General features: G+C 37.1%; 1 protein-coding gene across 1 annotated transcript in view; it reads right to left on the bottom strand.

The window, feature by feature from the left end:
- Nucleotides 1-24,935, bottom strand: part of Tspan12 (tetraspanin 12) — a 65,944-nt gene that overhangs the window by 5,526 nt on the left and 35,483 nt on the right. Inside the window, exons 5-7 of the mRNA XM_010635336.2 lie at nt 23,923-23,997; nt 20,789-20,896; nt 16,945-17,088 (exon numbers count right to left, since the gene is read on the bottom strand). Coding sequence (XP_010633638.1) covers nt 16,945-17,088; nt 20,789-20,896; nt 23,923-23,997 — 327 coding nt within the window. The remainder of the gene's footprint in view (nt 1-16,944; nt 17,089-20,788; nt 20,897-23,922; nt 23,998-24,935) is intronic.

Raw genomic sequence — 24,935 nt, 5'->3', positions numbered from 1 at the left:
TATTCCTTTTTAAAATAGTAAACAAAGAAATGAATAAAGAAGGTACAATCTATTGTTTGATTTTTTTTTGGAACATCTATTTTGATTTTCTACACAATCATATTTACTTCTTAAAAGGTACAGTAAATTATATTATCTGGGATGGTTTGGGAATAAGATATATAACTTAATATCAAATATTGTAGAATGAGAAGGGACCTTGGAAGTTAAAAGGGCTCAACTTTCTATTTTTTTGAAAGCAAGGTTGAAAAGAACTAGCTGAATGGTTATAATAAGGGCTTCTCAATGGTCTCTTCTCCATCTAAGCATTTTTCTGATAGACCCTGCCTTTGCAATAGGATGCACTCACTCTAGGTTTGCCCTTTGACCATTCCTCTTCCGTAACAGTAGGGCTCATAGCTGAAGAGTCGTAACTTTTCCTTTAACCAAACTCTTCTCCTAGTTAATTATTCTTAATTTCTTCAAATTTTCCAAATGCATATACTTCAACATTTTGATGACCCTGTTCTGAATTGTGCTGAACTTGTCAACATTTCTTTGAAAATGACATAGATTTTTTTCGTTTTTATTGAGTTTATTGGTACTTTTTAAGTACACAGTACAGTTACAGTCATCATTGGGATCTTGTACCTTTACATGACAGGTCTTGGTTCTCATTTTTCCCTCATACCCCTGCCCTCCCTTCACCCCCTCCTCCCTTCCCTGTTTACAAAGACTTTGTTTCCAGTTTTTGCTTTTCTCTTATTTTTTCTTGTCCCTTATTTCCTTTCCCCCACCCTGCCCACTTCCCCTAAACCTTTAGCTCTTTTCTTCCTATTTCACATTATCAGTTATACAATTTGGATCTTATTTACACTTTTCATTTTTCACACCAAAGAAACCATTCTGTATTTACACGTGTGCCTTATTTATTTCACTTAAGAATGTGGCTTCAATATGCATCCATTTTCCTTTGAATGATTCTAGTTTCTCATTCTTTTTTTTTTCTCTCTCATTGAGTTTATTGGTACATTGTAGGTATACAGTACAGTTACATTCCTCATTGGGATCTTGTACCTTTACATGACAGGTCTTGGTTCTCATTTTTTCCCCTTGTCCCTGCCCTCCCTTCACCCTCTCCTACTAGTTTCTCATTCTTTATGGTTGAGTAGTACTCCATTTTATAGAAAAATCTTCTCTATCCAGTCTCCAGCTCATGGACAACAGGGCTGTTTCCAAGTTTTAGCTATTACAAACTGTGCTGATATAAACATGGGTGTGCATATATCACTGTGGTATGACTCTTTTAATTCTTTTGGAAAGATACCCAGCAGAGGGATGGCTGGGTCAAATGGGACCTCTAATCCCAGCTCTTTGAGGTATCTCCATATTGATTTCCACAGTAGTTGCACTAGTCAGCACTCCCACCAACAATGGAGAAGGATTCCTTTGTCCTCACAACCCCGCCAACATTTGTTATTGTTTGATTTCTTGATAGAAGCCATTCTTTCTGGGGTGAGGTGGAATTTCAATGTTGTTTTCATCTGCATCTCTCGAACGACCAGTGATATTGAACATTTTTTCATATCCCAGGGATGCAAGGATAATTCAACATAGGTAAATCAATAACAGAGTCAAGGATAAAAAAAATACAATCCTCTCAATAGATGCAGAAAAAGCATTTGACAAAATTCAACATGATTTAAAAAAAACCTGCAGAAAACTGAAATAGATGGTATTTATCTCAACTTGATAAAGGCTATCTATGAAAAACCAACAGCCAACATCATATTAAATGGTCAAAAACTAAAAACCTTCACACTAAAATCAGGAAAAAGACAAGGATGCCCACTATCACCAATTCTGTTCAATGTAGCTCAGGAAACATTAGACATAGCAATTAGACATGAGAAAGAAATTAAAGCCAAAAAGATAGGAAAGGAAGAAGTTAAACTGTCATTATTTGCTGACGATACGATACTCTATATAGAAGACCCAAAAAACTCTGCCAAAAGACTTCTAGACTTAATTGACACTTTCAGCAGAATAGCTGGATACAAGGTCAACACACAGAAATCAATAGCCTCCTTGTACACAAATAACAGACTCACTGAGAGAGAAATTAGGGAAACAATTCCTTTCACAATATCATCCCCAAAAAAATGAAGTATCTAGGAGTCAATCTAACAAAAGAAGCAAAAGACCTCTATACTAAAAACTACAGCACTCTGAAAAAAGAGATGGAAGAGGATATATGAAAATGGAAAGATGTCCCCTGCTCCTGGGTAAGAAGAATCAACATAGTGAAAATGGCCATACTACCAAAACTGCCATACAGATTCAATGCAATCCCAATTGAAATTTCAACAGTATATTTCACAGAACTAGAGAAAAAATAATCCAAAAATTCATTGGAACCAGAAGAGACCTAGAATAGCAAAAGCCATCCTAGGCAACAGAGACATGACAGGGGGTATCATAATCCCCAACTTGAAACTGTACCACAAAACCACTGTGATAAACACATGTTACTGGCAAAGAAAAAGGCTCAAGTACCAGTGGAATAGATTGGAAGATACAGAAACAACTCTAGATGTACTCAGCTACTTCATCTTTGACAAAGAAGCCAACCATCCTCAGTGGAGGAAAGATAGTCTCTTTGATAAATTGTGTTGGAAAATATGGATTTCAACCTGCCAAAGATTAAAATTAGACCCTTACCTTTTACTATGCACTAACCTAAAATCCAAGTGGATTAAAGATCTACATATTAAAACAGAAACTCTAAACTTGATGGAAGATAAGTTAGGCAGAACTCTCGAAGACATTGGCATAGGAAAAGATTTTATGAACAAATCCTCAGTAGCATGGGAACTAGCACAAAGAGTCAACAAATGAGATCTCATCTTATTACAAAGCTTATGCGTTGTAAAAGAAATCACCAACAGAGCTAAGAGACAACCTACAACGTGGGAAAAGTTTTAACTAGCTGCTCCTTAGACAAAGGACTGTTATCTAGAATACGTAAAGAACTCAAAAAAATCAGACCCCCCAAATATAAAGACCTGATTCAAAAATGGGCCTCTGAAATGAACAGGCATTTCTCAGACAAAGCAGCAAATAAATATATAAAAATGACACAGATTTTTAATCTTAAAAAATTAGAAAATGCAATAAAATTTTAAGACAGTGAGGACTATTCTGAGTGGATTTGGGGTTCTCCAGAAGAGCAGGCATAGTGCTATATCGGAATGGCACACAGTTAGCACTTTGCCTCCTTCCTGAATACTGGCCCTGAATACTATGTCTGTGTTAAGATAAGCGATGTGGTTTGTTCAGTGCAAAGGTCCATATAGATTCCTCAATTTTAAAAGTAATACATTAATCACACCACCTCTTCATTCAGTTTATAAAGCATATATAGATAACCTTTCAAAAAAGACAGAATTTTAGTTCTTAAATTTGTCATAAGAATTCTTTAAATTATATTTTGTGCTCTTCTATAGAGAACCTTTCAGAAAGAATTATTATATATAGATTATTTAGAATAAATGAAATCAATCGACACCTTTAAGTACTTTCATTTATACGCAATCAAACCACATCATCAAGATCTGCCAACTTGTAAAATACATCATTAATTGAAGCCCTTGCCTATTATTCTCCATTGAGATGTATTTTAGTGATATGTACTAGACTATAAGAAGTTATCTGACATGAGAAAAATAATATTGAAGACATTTTCCTAGATTATTTTATAGTAGTATAGGTAAAATCTCACTTGGAAAAATCCTTCAGAATTTTTCTCTCTTTAAAAAATTGGAATATTTATTCTACTAACATTAGCATTAAACAGATGAGTCTATTTTCTTTTTAGCTGAGCCATCAAAAAGCTCAGAGGCAAACAGGAAACTCAACTACAGTAACCCTGTTTGCCACTACAGTAAGCCTATCTGCTTACTCTTCCACTTAACTTTGACTTTCCAATTATACTTCTATTTGTTATTAATTCATCGTATTTTCTTTTATGCTGCATTAAATACTTGATTCAATGAGGCAGATGTAAACATACAAATAACAGCAAAAATTTCTCTAAGGTGTGCAAAGTTTAATTTCCTTGATGGCTTAAAAAGCATTGTACAAACTTGCAAAACAAGAAAGACTACACTGAATATCAATCAATCATTCGCACAAACAGTTCAAGTTAAAGATCAACTTTCCAAGAGAATATTCCGCTATGTAAGATAATTTTCCTCCTCAGTCGCTTTCTAACAACTTCACAGGAGTAGCTCCAGGCTTTACTGTTAATTCTACACACATTCTTATTGAAGTAATTCGACCTAAACATAACCTGAGCTTATTTTGAACCAAGAAATAATTATGTATGTTTTACATTTTTTTCAGTGAAAACCCGGATGCTTTTGTTGAAAAACAAGATATGGGGGATAGAGAAAAAAATACAGATGTTTCTATATAATGTCATATTCAAAGGTATTCAGTTGTATAAACAAATTTTGGCTGAGTGAGTAAAAGAGGCAACAGAAATGTTAAGATCAAAACTGCATTTCATTTCACAATGGGTGTTTGCTCCCAGAGAGGAAAGCAATGAATTTCACTGATTTCCTTTTCTCAGAATAAAGCAGTCTGAGGTGACTTTACTCGATTATGTTTTTTTTTTCCTAAGCAAATCTATATTATCCTTAATTAATGATGTTACTTAACTCAAGGGTATTGAATAAGACTTGTTGTCTTATCTACTTTACTGTCTGTATTATTAAAATTCTGGTCAACTGTTAACTGTAAATAATAACACTGCCTTTGTCAGAGAAAGAGCAAGAGTCCTTACATTTCCTAGAATCTATCTGAAGGCATTCAGGGTGCCTCATTTCACTTGAGGAAATTATACAGTCGAAATGATTCTGATGCATCTACGAAGTGAGTTTCTAAAATTGGAAGAACATCATGACTTTCATGACTTTTCATTGTTCAATATTCACAGGCCATACCCCCCCAAATCAAACAACCTTATAATGTTCATAAAGAATAAATAAACTCTAGGTTGCAATACAAGCCAATATTGATACTTTTATAATTGAGTTTTGATGATAAACATAACTCTCAAATTGAAAATGATTTCTTGATTATCAGGTAGAATTATACAATATTCAGTTCTATTTCTTCCAGAATTGAAGACCTGAATGTTACAAGTTCATGAGTTCATACGCTCATAGACATTAAACAGGCTGGATCAAAAATTATCCACTGATAATTGTAAACCAACAGGGAAATAAGTGCTTGTGTAAGAAAATAAATAAACAAGCACTAAAATCCACAGCAAGACTTTCTGTTCTTTAAAGAATAAAGTTAAATAGCGCAGAGGAAATGCAGTAGAAAAAGTCATTCTATTATTTTTTCAATATATGGGAGGCTTTTATATTTCATTAAAGCTCCACAACAGCCCCATAAGGTAGGCAGAATTGTTACATTTCAAAGTCTGCACTTACTGCATGCTTTTCGATTGTACCAAAAAAATACAGTGATAAGAGACCAGAGTAAACAGCAAGGCCAGTTACAGCTGCAAGAACTGTCCCTTGCCTGGCTAAGCAGGAGACATTATTCATGGACTTCTCATGTAAACGGTTCACCCTCCCTGTTCATCTAAAAAGTTGTGTGCAAAAGGGAAAACAATCAACTTCCCAAAATTTTGATCCAAAACTCTACCTTTGGCCAGTGCAAAATTACATAACCATGAAAAGCACACTTCCCACTCATTACAAGCAAAACTAGTGGCGACTTAGCTAGTTACAAATCTAATTGTAGATCACAAATTTTTCTACTTACTTCAATAAATTACTGTTATTACTGTCATTAGCCATCACTGTGCACTGAAAATGTGGGTTTATTATGTGCCAAGTAGTGTGTGAAGGGTTTCCATGTAACATAGTGTTATCTTTATAACACTATGTGAGGTAGTTCCCATTAATACCTTATGTATTACATGAAGGATCTGAGGCTTAGAAATGACAAATACTGCAAACATTCAGCTAGCTCCTGACCGTGCATTCAGCATCTGAAAAATTCAGTGTCCATCAGCCTGGGCTTCGGAATCAAATCAACTCAAGCTCAGTCACTGACCAGCTCTATGACACAGAGTAAGCTGATCTGCCACTTTGTACTTTGCTTTTCTCATCTGGAAGATGGACATAAAATACTGTAGCTTTTTCAAAGAATTATTTTAGGATTTTAATGAGGGAATGCATTGAAAATTTCCACTTAGGTAGCTACGTAAAGTAGTACACTACTTGAAAAACATCCACTGTGTTTGCTGGAGCTGGAAAACAACACCCAAGGATGGTGCCTTGCTTGGCATGCTCAGTATTTCTGAGCTGAGACTGCAAGACTGCAGAAGCAGGAAGGCTTCTCTGTCCTTCTTCCTCCTTCCTTTCTCCTGCTCCCACTGTCCCCAAAGCAGATTATTTAATCTAGAGTTCCTCTCTCCTGAAGTAAGCCATAAAGCTGGAAAGGTCATTTTTCTGACCCCTTCCTATCTCCCCTGAAGATCCTCACGGGACAAGCGTCTTGCCTTATGTCTGGGGCTGGGGAAGGGAGGATTTCATAGAGAAACACCAGAAAGAATTCAAAACAGTCCTTGCTGCATTCCGACCTTCCCAATGTGGTACTATTTTATCCCTCTTCCTCTGATCATGTTTCTCCACAACCATCCACTTCTCTCACCAGACTTAGCACAAAAAAATACCGGAGCGTCTGTATGAAAGACACCTGAGCTAAGTAGAAATATTAGAGGCAGTCAGATAAGGCTAGGTCCTCCAGAAAGTGAGGACAAAAGTAAAATATGTCACAACTGTCTTAGTTATTTTTCTCTCCTTGCTGAGACAAAATACCTGATACCCAATGTTAGTGGTGAAAGGATTTATTTAGCTCTAAGTTTGTAGAGATTTCAGTCCATAATCAGCTGGCTTGAAGGCAGAGCGGCACATGTTAGAGGGGCAATAGTTCATGGTGGCAGAAGACTGCAAGAGAAGGGGGGCCTCAGCAGCATCTTTCTGTCCCTTTTATCATATGCAGACTACTTGGGGCAGGTAGCACTTGTACCCTCAACCCTAGTGCCCTTGAGCCTAGCATTGCACCTTGAGTTAATTGGAGAAAAAGCCCCACTTATAACTGCATGAGGCTTTGTTGGAGCATCAAGAAACAGGCCATTACAACTGCAGCCAGAGACACATACGTTGGAGACTGGACCTCAAGATAAAGACAAGATGGTCAGACCTGTATACTTCCTCAGAGGTCAAACACTGGGCTTAATGAAGTCTACACAGACATCAGCCACCCCAGTGGGTGACCAGAGACCTCTAGACCCACCATTTCCTAGGAGAATCTCTGTTCTTTCCATCCTCTTGTTATGTGACTTGTTTCCCAATTGGACCACTATTACCTTAATGACTACACTCATTGGTTGATCATGGCTGGGGCTCACATTGTATCCACATGGGTTTTACTCCATAAAATTCCCCTGTGGAGTGGGGTCCCTGGCTACCCACTGGGGATCTCTTCTGCCTCTCAGGAGCTATCCTATCAGTAAATATCTTTCTACCCTTAAACTCCAGTATTCCTAGAACTCATTCTTCAATTTTTAGAGAAGACAAGCTCAGCGTATCAGACATCTAACAGGCTGGGAGAAATATATTTCATACCTCATCTCTAGTATTATTTCCTGTATCATCTGAGTCTCTATTCCTGAAGACTCCTTTGCCATATAAAAATTTCATTAAATAAGTGAATTAACCTGTCTTTTGTTGTAAGAGTGTTGGACATAAATCTTGGAGTGCGGGAGAAAAAGATATTTCTTTTTTCCTCCCCTACATGTACTTGAATCCTTGACTTTGAGATATATGTACTGATCTAAGAGTTTTATGTATGTTCATTCATTTAAGTGTTCTAGGGATTTTATACATGACACTGTTCTAAGGATTTTGTGTATGCTCATTTGTTTAACTATCAAGAGAAAGAAAGAAAGAGGATAGAAAGAAAAACGGGAGAAAAAAGCAAGCTTATGAGATTAAGAATATTCTGATTAACCCTATAAGAGGCTGAAGCAGAGGGAGGTTAAAATTTGCCCAAATTCACATCTCTAGATAGGAGGAGATCAAAGATTTAAGCCAGAGTCTGGCCTCAAAGTCTAGTCAACCTCTGAATTGGTGCCTCCTCCCTAAGGGAAACTCATCCCTAAGAGCTCTTTTCACATCCTTTCTATTTTCATCTCATCTCTGCCTATAATAAATGTCTCCTCTCTTCAGTAAGTGTTGGCACTGCTGAGTTCTGTCCTTGGGTGCATACTCTACACCTTCTCTTCATATGGTTTGATTTCCTTTCATGCCTTCATTGCCTCTTACACATTGATGGCACCAAACATAGACTTTTAGTACCCACACTCCCAGTCTGTTCTCCACTTCTCCCCAAGTCACTAATGTCATACAGGGACAGACCACATCTCCAGGCCTGCTGCTACATTCCCCGGCCCTTTTGCAGTTAAGCGAAGCCCTCTGAGTCCCTGTAACAGATGAGCAGAGTGGTGAGCACAGGCCTTCGGCGAATGGGTGTGCTCCTTCCCATATCCTGTCTTCTCCCCAGAGCTGCAACTGCAGAAAAGTGGCAACAACTTTGGAAGATAGGTATTTCAAAAGGCAACACTATCTCACCATTCTGCCCCTCCCCAAACTTCAGCAGCAGAGCCAGCTGATAGTATATGAAAGAGGCACAAACTCCCATCTTACCTAAGCCACTGGATTAGCCCTTCATTTACTCAGCACATATAAAGTCCACGCCTCTACCTGAGTTATGTTTCCTGAGCTTCATAATTCCTAATGGGCTCCTGTACAAGGAGTATCTGTCAAGAACTTTAAAACCAGCATTCCCAAAATGTAACTAATAGATTCCCAACAATCCCCCTCCATAAATAGCATCTTCATTTATCCAAGATCCAAATCAAAGCCAAGCAAGCTTTCCTGTCACTCCCTTCCCATAACCAATTCAACACCTAATCCCGTTCATTCTACCTTTTCAATGTCTTTCACCACATTCATTTGCTCTTCTCTATGTCTTTCTTTTTTTTTGTTTTTTTGTTTTCGTTTTTTTTTCAAGCCAGGATCTCACTATGTAGTTGAGACTGACCTGGAAGTCACTATGTAGTCCAGGCTGGTCTCGAACTCACAGAGATCCTCCTGCCTCAGCCTCCCAAGTGCTGGGATTACAGGCATGTGCCTCCATGCCTGGCTGCTCTTCTCTATTTTAATGCTACACCTAAATTCCAGTCCTTATAATTATACGAATTAACCCAAAAGCTGTTACTCAATGTCTCTGCCTCAAGATCCAATCCTCTCTGCAACTCCCTATCTTATAGTATCCTGATTTTTAAGCAAAAAGTAAAATTGTTATTGTTAAAGGTACTTTTTCAGGTCAGATTATTATGAAAGCTCTCACATTGGTGCATTCTAAGGGCAAAAACTGTAAGTGTTTACTAATAAAATCACAAGAGGAAAAGTTGTTTGAGCAATGCATAGAAAACAGCATACTCACAATTGAACTTTGTCAAGAAAGAGAACGAAAGAGAAGAATACATTTGTATACCTGAAGCAAAACTGGCTGAACAGTTTGAAGCCTGATTAGATCAAGCAAAGCCTGAAGATGAAAGGGATCTTCCCCCCATTATGCCCTAACTGGTCCTGCAGGGCTTTGAATGATAAATCAGACACCGCTCCTAGCCAGAGTCAACCTGATCCTGCTGGCAGTTCTGGAAGAGATAATGGAGTCAGCAGAGAGGCAGAGGGAGCGTCTTTGACTTCATGTAAAAGAATCCTGAGAATGGAACTTCTTGGGGATATTCCATCTAAATAACCACTGAGCCTGAAAAGCCGCCTACTGCTTACTATCCAGGCAGGAGGCTCTGTGTGTGTTTATCTGAGAGCAGCTTTATTATTATAATAAATCAGCATCCCATGACTATTCTGTCCCAAGTCTTCCTTTTATAATAATGCATCAACTTTGTGAACACACTTGCTGTTTCATTTGACAACTATTCACAGATTTCAGTATACAAGCCATGTGTTTGCTGGACGCACAGGGCTTTTGATAATCCCAGGTCCTGTGCAGCTCGGTCTGTAGCCTGCCCCCTGCCCTGAGCTCCAGCCATGCTCACTGCATCAGTGCTCCTTGTCTTGGCAGGTGTTTTTCAGCCCCTTGTCACTCAAATATTTTGTGCACCTGGACAGCACCTACTGCTCCTCCAAGGTTGAAAGCCAACGCATTAATACCACCATTATGTGCCCCAATTGCTCATCTCATCATCAAATGAATGGTGATTAAAGAAGTCAGAGTCTTTTTGTGCCCCATTGTGAGTTATCTAATACCTACCCCGTATTCCAGCCACTGATGTGGGGATCCTTGGCACGCAGATTTGGCCAACTCCATGTTAGTGTAATTAGCCAGTACCTGGCCGGAGGCCTAAGCTATTATTTCTCACTTCCTGCTTTTTAGTTCTTCCTCCTAAGTTTTGTTTTGTACCAGGTGGGGAAATGTTTTTGGTCCTTAAAAGACTCTCAGGAACAATTTAAGAGCAGGGTTACCTAGACCAAGAACAAACTGACTCAATAACTAGGTAGCACTTGCTAGATAGAACTCCATGCCTTACTTTTCCCATCACAACATTTTTGCTGTTGTTTTCTTTTTCTGAGACAGGGTTTCACTGTGTTCCAAGCTGGCTTCAAACTTGCTATGTGGCTCAGGCTAGCCTTGAACTCATGATCCTCCTGGTTTAGACAGTGTTCATTTATTTTTTTAAACACACAGCACCTTGCCATGTCTCCACTTCTGGCTCAGAAGACCTGAGGAAAAATTTATGATAACAGGATGGTGCGCATGAACATTATAAAACTAAAAAAATGTTTCTATTAGTCACAACAAATACGCAGAGGGTCCTGGCTAATATTCCAAATTGCTCAAAGATGCTAACAGAAGAGGGATGCTAATAAAAAAGCACTGAAGGCCAAGCTTCAGAAAAAAAAAAAAGAATGTATATTGACTATAAAACAAATGCCATTTTCCAAATATAGAAGAGTACACAGGAGATGGCTAAGGACAAGACTAATCATCAACGTTGAAGCCTGAAAGTGCAAATTTGCAACTCTGAGCTCAACCAACATATAATACTCAGTTGAGAGAATAAAAATTTTCAACAGTACTAACAATTGAAAAAAGTTTCCTTCTATGACCAAACTCCACTTTGCTGTTTTTCAAGAAGACTTTGACTTTTAGACTTCCATGTTTGCCCACAGATTGTTCAGTTTTAGCAAGAATCCTGCTAAATTTGTTTAGCTAGAATTCCCCGTTCTTCATATTGATCATTCGTGATATCTAATCAGCTTCCTCATCCTTCATGTGCCCTTCCTTCCCCAGGAAACTTCTGATCACCACAGCCTGTCTTCAGCAAGACTTCTATTGCTTCAGGTTAGCAAGAATCCCTCCTTACTCCTAATGTTGCTTAGTAATTTTCCGTCCACTGACTCTTAGGCTGCTCCTTAACTATAAATTTCTAGTTGTCCATGCTGTATTCAGAATTGAACCAAATTTTTCTCCTCCATTGCGGTGCTCTGCAGTGCCTACTATAATTGCCCTACTTTGAATAAAGTCTTTTTCATTGTCTTTAATAAGTATGACTGAATAATTATTTTTGTTTCTCACCATGAGCTGTCCCAGCCTTTAATCTGGAAGAGCATCCTTATAGGTCTGTTTATGTTTTGTGAAGATCTATAAATTCTTGTAATTATCCATGTTCTTTGTACTGGAAGTGAAGACTGGAGAAAAAATTAGCATTCTTTTATTTCCATACTCCCTGCTCTTGCCCACCTCCTTTATTTGTAAATGTTTTCTGACACCAGAAGAAGAAATAAACATCTGAAGAGTCATAACTGGTTTGGCAACATTATTGTAATAAAAAATTATTAAGAGTACTTGAAATTCATACCCAACACATGGAGCATATGAAGGCTAAGGGTACAGAGGAAAAGTGTCCCAAAAGACACAAAGCCACCTGGAGGGTGTCTCTCTCCCCAGGCCTCACATAAACTTCTGAGAATATTATTTCTCAGAGGAAGGAGCTAACATATTTTTTAGCAGTACTCTTTTTTCTGACTACGAATCAAAGAAATGTGTCTCTGGAGGTACATTTTGCTTGACTTTCTGTCCTGCACTGCTTTACATTTGGAGTGGCTCTATTTGAAGTAGGGCTGTTGTGAGCTTGTTCACTTTCATTTATTTTTCTTGAGGTGTCAAACAGAGAAGCAGAATGGCATTCCGGTCCCTTTGAGGGGCTGTTTATGCTTTGCTTCCCATCTGAGATACAAACTGCAACTATTCCCTACAACTGAATCCCAAGAAGATCTGATGCAAGCTATGGTTCCTATTCCCCGGTAAACACATCTAAAATACTGAAAACAATTTTGGCAGTATTGCTCATTTCTTGGTCCGTTGAAGTCCATCTAAGAGGGGTCCATGTCCATGGGCAAGAGGTGGATCATCTCTGCTATATAAAGACTTGTTTCTACCTTCCTCCTTTTTTTTCTTCTTCCTCTGCTTTGCTTTTTCTTCAGATCAAGTCAAGACATAATACTTCGGTAATGAGTATGGTTGAAAATCGAGCACAGAAAGAAGGAAGACATGCACTCTCTACTTGTATTTTACCAAGTGAAATTCTGAGTCTGATGTTTGGCTACGGCCAATTCTGATATTCAGCATTTGGAGATCATGGTTACACAGATGATTTCCCAAGGGCAGAGTAGCAAATAGTCAAGGGCCAAGGGCCTGGGCCACCTGAGGGTGAGCCTTTGAACTTGCAATTCCACAGGCTAAAAATGCTCTTCTGTGATCTTTATTTGGCTCTCTCCTCCTCATCGACTGGTCTCAATTCAACTACTCCCTTCTAAGATAATCTTTTCCTGTCTATCTCAAGTAGCTCCCTTACCAACAAGGCTCCACCTGTTACCCTATTCAGTCTTTAAAGTACTTACTATCTGATGTAATTATTTTTTGTTACTTAATTTTTCTTTCAAACTTCTACATCATTAACTGGAATATAAATGACCAAAGAGGAGATATTTTCACCGGCAACATTCTCCCTCCTATCCTCAGCATTGAGAACAGCATGTGGAATTCAGGAAAAAATCACAGAACATTTTGGATGAATGGATAGAAGGTAACTAAACTGAGGGTCAGAGACATTCTCATCTGTGATTTTTAAACCTGTATTTCTATACAAGTGTGTAGCTTCTCAGGGACATTGGAGTTTTATGTGGAAAGTAACAATACTACTGATGTGAATGTTTCTAAAATGTGCAATTGTTGCTATATTTCTGTTCTATCATTTTTCACAGATTTCAAAAAGTGTCATAAAATATTATTGTGTCAGGGACCAGGCAAGCGACCAGATGGTTGAGAATGATTTATTTCCTTGATTTTACATTACTGAAGAAAGATTGCAGAACTGCAGCAAGTTCTTATCTCTGAGCTTACAGAATATGAAAGATAAAAGGTACCTTGAAGTTCATCTATTCCAGATTCATTTTTAATTTAAAAAGCCATTCTACACCACCAGTGACATGGTTATCTGACCTTGACTTTAATATTTTAGTGATGAGACACTCACTATTCTATAAGATAACCTGACTCACAACTGGACAGATTTTGATGAGCAAGGTCTTCCTTCTATTGATTCAAAATTTCCTTCCTGTAACTTCTGGCCCTTAGAGCAACAATGCGTAAGTCTAGTTCCTGTTCAGAATTATGAACACTGAAATACTTGAACACATCTAAAATGTCTCTCTCTAGTGTTTTTAACTTTAGAGTAAACATCCCAAATACTTCTAGCTGTTATTCACATGTTTCTTCTTTTAGACCCTCGTCTTCCTACTGGATTATCACTGGACACACTGCAGTTAAGAAACATATGTTCTCTAGGGCAAAGTGGAATTAAGTCTTATTTTTAATTATGGATTTAATTGCATTTGTGCCATAAAGCTACTAAATGATCCACTTTTGTAAGTTAGCAATGCATATAATTATGTACTATATAATTACCAATATCAGCATCTGTTATTAATTGTAAAATACAAAAACAGATTATTCTGATAATGAACTTCTTAATTGGCTAGAAGTCTGTGTTTAAAGAGCATCATATAACTAACAATATCAGCTAGCTAGTGAGGTCTATTGAAAAAACATGAAAATATTCAAAATAATCTAGGCTACCAATTTGCACATTCATAATAATGTGGCTTCTTTCAACAATTTTAGACATCTTGAAAGTAAAGAATCCAGTTATAAAGAACTATTAGTGAAAAATTCCAAGCTGAAGTATTAAAACTGAATTCTGTGTTTTCAAAGAAAAAGATTTTAAAAGTCAAACTGAACACTTTTCATCTGAATAAAGTGAAGAGAATTTGACCATACTCAGACTTGTAGGAAACTGATGTCTTCCCAAACGTATGTTTTGTCATCCTTGTGATCTCAGTCATAGTTATAATTATATCTTCAGACCTGATTATTAAGGCAGAAATTATATTATGTTGTGCAGCACAGTAATTTTCAGTATTGACCTGCTACTTCTGAAAGTCAACAGATGGTTTGAGTTCACATTAGGGAAGTCGATGGCTTCAATTCACACGTCCACATACATCTATATTGCAATCACCTATTCTATTAATGCGTAACAGTAAGTTAAAATGCATCTGACTAGCCACAATTACATTTTCATTATATACTATCTCAGAAATATTGCTGTTTTCTGTGTTATGGCATGAACACGATTTCGCTGCTTATGTTAACTGGCCATCCTATTACAGACTCCAGCCAATATAGTATTGCTTTTCACCTACAGCAAAAGATCTCACATACACTAAGGCACCTAGAAACACTGATGCAAGAATGTTTTGTTCTATTAACTCTACCTTATGTATGCCTTCTCACTCATGCCAAATGTTACTACACACAATACATTCAAAGTTGTAATATCCAAATACAATGCTTCTGTGGTGTATGGAATTAAAATGAGTACTTTGATTATATTTTAAAGGAGCTGAGTTATTCGGTAATTTCAGTAATTCTAATTATGAATTAGATTGTGTCTTCCCAAATTTCACGTTTAAGTCCTAACCTTCATACCTGAAAATGTAATCTTATTTGGAAATAAGGTCATCGCAAATGTAATGAAATTAAGATGAAGGCATATTTGAGAAGCATGTGCTCCAATGTGAGTTGGTGTTCTTATGAAAAGAGGAATCTGGAGACAGACACATATGAGGAGAATCTCACATGGAGACGAAGGCACAGATCAGGGTGGTGATGTTTTTATGGGAGAAATGATAGAAAAGTTGCCCGAAAACCTCTAGAAGCTAGGGAGAAGCTTGCAACACATTCTTCCTCACAAGTCTTTGAGAGAACCAATTCGGCAGTTGTACTGATTTTGAATTTTTAACCTCCAGAACTGTAAGACAATACGTCTCTGCTGCTGAAGCTACTCAGCTTGTAATACTTTCTAACCGCAACACTAGCAAATAAGTACAATTCCAAAACTTTTAAAAAATATTTGCTACTCTTCTTTGGGGCATGCATTCAGAGCCCAGAACATGGCATCTTGAATATTTTTAAATGTGGCATGTTCTTGTCATCTCCAGTGAATTTTTCTGACAACCAAAAGTTACTCATATCTAAGACATGAGCACTACAGATCACATTTATAAAATGTGTTATGAAAATATATTTTTATTTAGTTAAATATAGCATTCAAATTAATCCATATATCTTTTACTGGCAGACAATCTAAAAATGTTTTTCATGATAGTATTTCTTGGGAAATACTAAAGTAATTATATTGAAATATGTAAAAATGCATGTTTTATAAATTCTGTTTCATTTAAAGTTGCATTCATTATAGCACATAATAGTATAAACAGTTACTTTATTTTAAATTATTGCTTTAAGTTACCCAGGTATATGAGCGGAGATACATCTTGGGACTGATACCAGCTTAAGCAGTTTTCCTTCTATCTGATTTATATTTTGAGTTTTCATCCTACACCAAGACGGCCCAATAAAATTTTCAGTAATGATAAAAATGTCCTATATTTGCATTTTCCAGCGCAAGAGCACTAGTCACAAGAGACTGCTGACCACTAGAAATGTAGCTAGTGCAACCCATGAAGTGAAATTTTAGTTTAATTTAATTTTAATAGAAATAACCACACAGACTGGCTATTATACTGAACACGGCAATTCTAGGTTTTAATTTGAAATTAGGATTTCACTAACAGTGTGAAACTCTCTACTGAAAATGAAGGACTAGGAAAACTTTTTCTAATAAAGAGTAACTGATGATTCAGATAAATTCTTCCAGAACACACAAATATGCTGAATGTCTTGGTACATTCTAGTGAGTACAAATCTTCAACAGCCAACTAAAACCGACATCTCTAGTCATCAGCCAGCAGGGGGAGCTGAAGAGTAGTATAGTCTCTTGAGAGTGAGTTTTTCTTCCTCTACATCTGTGGAGGCAGAATTCATACCCTGTCCAGGAACTCCACACTCTGTGCTTCCTAAATATCTAGAGTCAGCTACATAAGATGCATATGTGCTTGTTCTCAAAGGATCCCTGGTAGCTGTAACAGAACTTGGTTCCAGACAGTAAAGCTCATAACCAAATTAATTATAGAAACTGATCTTTTCCAAAGATTTTTATATTGGGTTTTAACTTTATCCTATTTCTCCTTTATATCACACACACACAGAAAATGACTTTTGGATTTACATAGAAAAGAAAAATTTCATTCTCATATTGTTGATTCTTCGAAGTTCTTTTAAGAAAAGTTTTGTCCCTGCTAAGTTAACCACAGATGGCCTTACCTCCTGATAAAGGTCACTGAGATCTTCCTGGTGAGCCTGTTTGGAACATCCTGGGAATTCCCTAACACAGCAGGAATCTGGAGGCCAGTCCATCTCTGTCATTTCCAGCCAGTCAGTAAAATACACGACTCCACAGCACTTAAACTGAAAAAGAATTAGATTCAGAAACTGCAATATTTTTTAACTTATGGGAGATTAAACATTAGACTTCTTAAATTTTTGTTCTCTGAGCTAAGCTCACTTCATTCATCACCTAATGATATGTGTACATTCTATGTTGATATTGGCTAACCAATATCAAGAACATCATGGTTAACCACTCCATGGTGGACCGATTCTCAACAATAATGCCTATAGCACATAAAAACAAGTCAGATATAATGGAGTCTCAGTCCCATCTAAGGGCCTCTAGAGTTGGTCATAGAGCGACAGATTTAACACACACCTTAGCAAACCCAATAGCTCAAATTTTAACATTACTATTAACCTCTGGCCACTAGAGAATAGTAAATTAATCCTTTTGGATATTACCTAGTTACTGGCTTAACTGCTCAACAAATTCAAATATATTAAAAGTTTCCATAATCTATGTAGAAACATTTGTTCACCAAAGCCCACAACACAAAAATTCCTTAACCAATCAAACTGCCAAAATCTTTGGGATATAATCATAGCTTTGGGCAATGAATTTTAATTCAACAGAGTTATGTTCTTGAAATAAATGACCATATTCTGTCATAATCTCAGAAAAAAAGTGTGCCTTTAGCTTGAGTGAAGTTAGATTTAAGAAAAAGTATGTTTTTGTTCTTAAATTACAGTTAAGGAACTACATGTTCCTTTTTTGTGTCATTTCAACAAAGAGAAGCAAAAACATTCTCTGACGTAGGTTTAGAAACGTTGCTTAAAGGTATGTACAGATTAGATTCAGAACAATTAAGTATCATGAAAAATTTTTTGCCTTGGATAAAAGAGAAGAACCCTTCTATATAGTCAAAGGCAAGGAATATGGGTAGTCATTGAGAAAAACTCTGCCAAGAGTGACTTGCTATGCAAATTATGTAGCTCAAGAGATTAATTTGTGTTCAAGATTAACACTGCATTACAAAATATCACAATCCGCCATTTCAAAGTTTAACTACAGTCACCTTTGAAGAATACTGAACATTTCATGCAAAAACACATACTAAAATTTATTTTTAATTTTTTATTGTCTTGTGTAAAAAAGTAAAATATCATCTTAAGAGTATTATAAATGATGGATACTAAAATCTCTGTAATGCTATAATTTTGAGAAGCTTCTAAAATATTTTTAGCATTTTCCTTTTATAAACTTGTCTTAACAGCTATGGAAATACTATAAACTGCACAAACTGAGTCAGATTCAAAAGCCACGAGTATAATATAAGCATCACAGTTTAAGCCAAACATAATTTGACATCACATATTTTACACAATTCATTGATTATCCTTAAAAATATACAGATAGTACAAAGATTTCACATTCTAAAAATCCTAAACTACTGCATTTCCAAGTCTAACTTTCCAAACCCTCACACTCAGAAAGCCCATTTCTCTCATTTCCAGATAACATGAGTGCTTTTCACGTCGATGACAGAAAGGCAGCTCTTGGAACACTCAGACTCTATCCATAATGGAACAGCCAGTTGATCTGGCTTTGTCAGGAAATGAGGTGTTCCACAGAATGACTTTTCAAAATAACTTAAACCTATTATGTTAAGTGACAGATTTTTTAAATTTTAATAATGGCACTGAGATATTTTTCTTTTCTGTAGTTGTTTTTCTTGCTAGATAGATTTTAGTGAATTTATTATTTAATGCAACTTTTTCTGAAAACTCTACTTTAGATACATTTCATGCTACATCGACACTATGTAGGCTATGGTTGACATCCCCTTGTCATTTTTCTGTCTCCTTTAGCATTGCATTGTAAAAAGCTCTACACTTGCCAGCGCTGTTTCCAGCTCTATCGTCACCATATCATATGGTCACCATTATATGGATGAATGAACTGAGGTCCTGAGAGGGTCAAATAACTTCCCAAGGTTACAGGCCAGCAGGATATAGAAAGTCCTATTTACTCCAAAGCCTGTGATCCAACCACTCAGTTAAAAAACAAGCAAGCACATTTTAAAAAATGAGTCTTCAAAAAAGGCATCTAATAAATGGCCCTAGGACTTAAGCAAGAGCCCACTGAATTGACACATATGCACAGAATAGCTCTGAATGAGGAATCAGAGGAACGGGAACCTGAGAGGTTGACTTTGTTTCAATTTATTTTGGAAGAGAGGTGTTACAGGCTGAATTGTGTCTGCAAATTCATAGCCTCCAGGACTTCAGAATGCAAAGTGTTTTTGCTTAGGGTCTTTATAGAGATAATTAAAGAAAAATAAGACCATTGGCCTTATGACAATACAACTGACTTCCTTATAAGGAGAGGAAATTTAAACAGACCCGTAGAGGGGTGGCAACAGGAATACACAGGCCGAAGATGGCCTAGGAGAGAAGCCTCAGAGAAGCCATCACTGCCAGCACCTTGACGTTGAACTTCAGCTTCCAGAACCATGGAGCAATAAATCTGTAATGAGCCACCCAGTCTGTGACGCTTCGTGATGGCAGGTCCCAGTAGACTATCATTAAGGGCTCTAAAAGCACAGGATGCTCCGAGGTCTCCACCTTCAATGTAAAATAGCCATCTGACATGAAGAAGGGAACATACCTTGTAACGCGTCCAAAGACAACATGCTGTCTTTTGGAGTGCTTGCACATTGCCCGTCTAGGTGGAGTCCCCACCAGAAACAAAACAATGCAAGAGCTCGCTTTGTTTTTAACAAAATAGTTCATATCATACATTCCAGAAAATGAAGATCTCTGAGGAGCTATGCAGGACAGTAGCTGAACCCGTGACTATAAATTCCCTGGTGCCTTACTTATTTCCCTTTGTGTTGTTTTTAGTATAATTGCACAGTAAACAAACAAAGTCAGGAAGCGTTTAAATAAACAGGAAATCTGTGTTTCATGATAATTTTAACCATCTCAATGGCTGAAACACAAATAGCCAGATTTGGGAATTGTCCCGGATTTGAACCTCTGCCCAGCACACGGCAGAGGAACTGGGAGGGGAGGTGGACATCAGGTAAAATACCCATTCTCCTGTGCTGGACAACCCAGCACTAACACAGATTAAAGGGTACTGGCAATACTTGACTATCTGGAAATGTCACCACAACCATAAGGAAGTGGCTTGGGAGAAGAACTGGGTTTGAAGCAAGAGCAATGATTAACTTCAAGTCGAGAGATTTTGAACATGTTTGAGATGGGTGGGTGCAGTACTATATGGTTTGGAAAAAAAGGCCAAAAGCCCCTACATTGTAATGTTATCTTTAACAACCACAAGCTGAAAAGTAAATTTATATTCCAAATTTGATATCATTTAGTCTTCTCAACACACTGAAGAGGTGGGTACTTTTTTAACCCCATTTGACATGTGAGGAAATTGAAAGTTAAAGAGGTTAAGTAAATTATCGCAGTGCAAGAGAAAGCAGTAGAGCCAAAATTTAAGCCAAGGTCCTCCTGCCCAAAATGATACATATATCGACTGGAAATGTCCAAATGAGAATGATCTTCAAAACTGAAAACCTGTGGGTTGCAGTGCCCTGTGTCTGTCATCCCAGCACTTGGGAAGTTGAGTCAGGAGAACAAGTCTGAGCCCAGCCTAGGCAATTTAGTGAGAACAGAGAAAATGAACAAAACCAAACCTTTAAACATCCATTTGAAAGTGTGGCACTTATTTTATACTCTGTTCTCTAAAAATCACAGCACTTACCTCTCTTTGAAAAAAATTCCAAGCGTGAGTAAGCCACCGATATCTAGGTAAGCCATAATTTGTCATTCTAGCTTTCAAAGTAACCATATCTGACCACTGTACTGGAACCTGGAGATAAAAAGCAAAATGTCAACTCACAAACATACACTGAAGAACATACTCACATACTTTAAAATACAATCATTCCTTTACTGACACACATATTTGGACTATATTATAATTGACAAATGCTATTTTAAATTAATATTTAATTGTGGCCTAAAACTCGTATCGGCAAAATTGACATTTAAAAAATGACATAACCCCCCAAAAAAAAAACGAAAAGGAAGAGATGAGTAAATAAGACTCTAAGAGAACTCAAAATCAGGAAAGTTTTGAAATCTTTTTATGAAGAAAAATACTATCAAGAGAAATAGTATAAAAATTCTTGACCACATAAGTTTTTAATTTTTTTCTGCTGATGATCGTACTTACTTGGACACGTGCACAACACAAAATAAAATACTCAAACAGTGGGGGACACAATTTTGCTATCCAGAGAATGGGCTGATTGGGTATATTCTGTTTTCATATGGTTATAACGAGGCCCAGAGAACTAACCAAAGTCCCCACCTCCCAGCATGAATCAGTGTTACTGCAGATTCTTGGGGGGCACACAATAAATGGAAGTGAAATAAATTCCCAAGAAATGTATAACCCAAACCAACAGATTTTATCTAGAGAGGGAAAAACAAATAGGAGGTGAATATGTATAAACAACAAAAATATGGAAGCAGACTGATGTCAAGTCTCATCGCTTAGTTAATATAACCATCTTTTAAAATTTTTTTTACTCCCCAAAATAAATATGGTTTGTTTCTTCATTGTAACCACAATCACTCTGAGACCAAGTGTGGCAAGAAAACAGAAGAGAGCGCTGAGGTTCTGGCACCAACTACCGGGATCTGGCTGTAAAGTAACACACACTGACTGGTTCCTTGCATGAAACCACTTAAAAACACAAAGCCCCGTCTATGTAAAGCCTGGGTCCTGCAAACCTCGGCAGATAATAAACTTTAATAGGACTTTTCAGTCACGCTGCTGTTAGCACAGAAGCCATAAAAAATGTGAGCAATTAAACAAAACTGCTTTCCACATTTCACTTTTAAACAACCCTTACTCTATCCTGGTGATGTAATGGGGAGGATTTACGCAAGCAAAACATGAGATGTGCCCTCAACTGAACTGGCAGCGTGCATTCCGCTAGTGCTCCACACTCAGAAGCCACTTGCAGACTGTCCTGCAGTGGAACACAGCAACTAAGCCAATATCAATTCCTGGCAATTTCCTCATGCTTATTAGAATTATATTAGAGTCCAAAGATCCCTTTCAAACACCTTGCATTCATCCCTTTAGCCTTACTATAATGAAATTTGGCACATCTATAGCAAATACGCTACACAGTCCATTAAAAACCCTCAGAAAGTGAACTCATTTCGAAGCATCTTTGACTTACCAAATAGCACACAGTCAAAAGCTGAGGTAAGGGGATCAAGAATCAGTCATAAGATTTACTCTCTGTTGCCTGATTGTCAGGGATATAAATTTACTACTGGAAAACAGAAAAACTTAACAAAGGCAACCTCTTTACTACTAACACTCAAAGTCAGAGCTCCTAACTTTTTTTTTTTTTCATTTTCCTAAATAAACTTTCTAGGAATGGTGTAAAACTGTCATTCTCAAAGACGACAGGAGAATTACTATTTTAATGGGAAATTTTATTTTGAAGAGGAGTCTTAATCCAATTAAAACCTGCCTGAGCTTTTGAACTTTTCATCAATTCTTTCTTCCTTCTGAGAGTTGCACACATTGGAAGCCCAGAGTCTACACAGGGACCCTACAGTAAAGGAGACTGAGCAGCACTGACGCGTAAAGTGCAGCATGCACAGCGTGCTGTTGTCTGAAACTGCCACTTAGCATTCAAAACAGCCCCACAAAACAGTAGCAGATTCACCATAAAACCTTTAACAACCGCATCAGCGCCAGGACTGACTTCAGTTTTATTACACATCTGCCCAATGCACCTATTCCCTCCAAAATAAATACGAAATAATTACCCGTTCTTTTTAAAGGTTCTTGAATTTTAAAATGTTCAAAACTCACTGGAGAACTTGTCTCAGATGCTGAGGCCCAGGCCCTGCCCTTTCCTCCCTGCTTTCCCTCCATTCTGATTTAGCACGCCTGGGCTAGAGCCCCAGAATGCACATTATTAATAATCACCCCTTGTAACTCCTACTGCAGACGGTCCAAGCACTACATGTTGAAACACCATTTTCCTGAGACGATTCTACAGTGCTCACAGTGGGAAAATCTGGATGGCCTCCATAGAAAGCTGGCATTCAAGACAGGCAAAAGCCCTCCACCTCATGACAATACATGCACTAATTGTCACCATTTACTCAGTGTGAGCAAGAGTGGTGCAAGTGACAAACCGAACCTGAGGGGTACAATCTTAAAATTAAGAAACTCCTATCCATATTCACAGCAGCATAGCTATGAAAGCTGCAATGGCTGAAATAAAGGAGAAAGAAATGCCGAAGAGCTGTTTTAAAGTAGCCAAATCTTAAACTGTGAGGATGTTTCCAGACTGCAGTAAACACACAGAGACTCTTAAAAACACTTCTGAGAGTGGAATGTGGAGCAGTGTTTGCAAACAGGAGGTGCACGCTTCCTGGTCACTGGTTTCTGCTGTAATCAGCATCTTACAGGCTTTAAGGAGATGTCAAGCATTTGTAAAGAAATCATGTTGCATATGCAAATCTTTCCCATTATTAACTTAGAAGGTGGTAAAATTATTTTAGATGACGTATAGTTTTAGTCAATGAAATCCATGTTAAAGCATTCTGTGGAATTAAAGACATATATCATAGTATACCAAATTATGGCTTGGAAATGTGCTTTAAACACAGAAAAGTAAATGTTATTTTTCAAAGTATTTGGATTGTTCATTGCAACTACATAGCCTGAATATTAATTATCAATAATCACTTGTCTAATAAATTAATAATTGTGTTGAAACTACTCTAAAGCATGTGATTTAAATAGTTGAACTGGATATTGTTTTAGATTGTAATTATATTTCACTTTGGACTCACCATAAGTTCTTGCTCATATGTCCATACTCCACAAGCCAGTTCTACACAGAAAATGACAAGTAAACTTCCAAAGTACTGCAGAAAAACCAAAGCATGTCATTAGTACAGAATATAAATAAAGTACGGTCATCAGAGACAAATCAAATGTTATTCAATCTTGTATTTATCTATGGACAAGAAAACAGAATCAAGTTCTCAGGGAACAGATGAGGAAAATTTAGCAAACTTAAAAACACCTGCAAATGATATTTAGTACTTGCCTAAGTGGACTATATTTTATTGGTATTGTTATTTATATTTATATGCTACTGGAACAAGTTTTTCATACATAACAATTCTTTCACTGGGCTAAATAATAATTTACATATTACAGTATGATAAAGTATAAGTTCTCTGCAAAATTGGACCTAGTTTCTTTCAAAGTGGATGAGTCAAGATTAACAAGTTCAGTGTTCTGCCTGTTGGAACACTTTCACCCACTCTAAGCAAGAGGCCCTTCTTTGCATTCTTAGAAAAACACCATTTAAAACAAAATCCCAGCGAAGCTACCAATGACAACTTAAACTATGTACCATACTAGGTTTCTATTATGGGGTAGTCCTACAGTTTATTGAAAAAATATCAGAAATTCTGAGGAGGCCTGGATAAGCAAGAAAATAAAAAATTTGAATGCAATCTCAAAGCAGAGATGAAGATAAAAATTCAGGACTCCTGTGAAATAGAGAATCATGCAAAGTCCTAAATGGTGAGAGAGACGGGAATAAACAGAAGAGAAGCATTTTACGCAAACAAGAAACATGAGAAGTGAATAGAGGGAGCTGGAAAGTACAGCCAAGGGACAAGGAACAGGAAACATCCCCATAGCAGAAAGAAAAATGATAGATCAATCGGAAAAGCAGATTAAAGTCAGATTATAACAAACTTTATTTATTTATTTATTTTTTTTTTAATTGAGTTTATTGGTACATTTAGGGATACAGTACAGTTACATTCATTGTTGTGATATCATACCT

Source organism: Fukomys damarensis, unplaced genomic scaffold (genome assembly GCF_012274545.1).
Source record: "Fukomys damarensis isolate Sample0158 unplaced genomic scaffold, DMR_v1.0_HiC HiC_scaffold_4, whole genome shotgun sequence".
Classification (NCBI taxonomy): Eukaryota; Metazoa; Chordata; class Mammalia; order Rodentia; family Bathyergidae; genus Fukomys; species Fukomys damarensis.
Note: the sequence above shows the minus strand (reverse complement) of the source record. Positions and strands in the feature narration are given on the sequence as shown.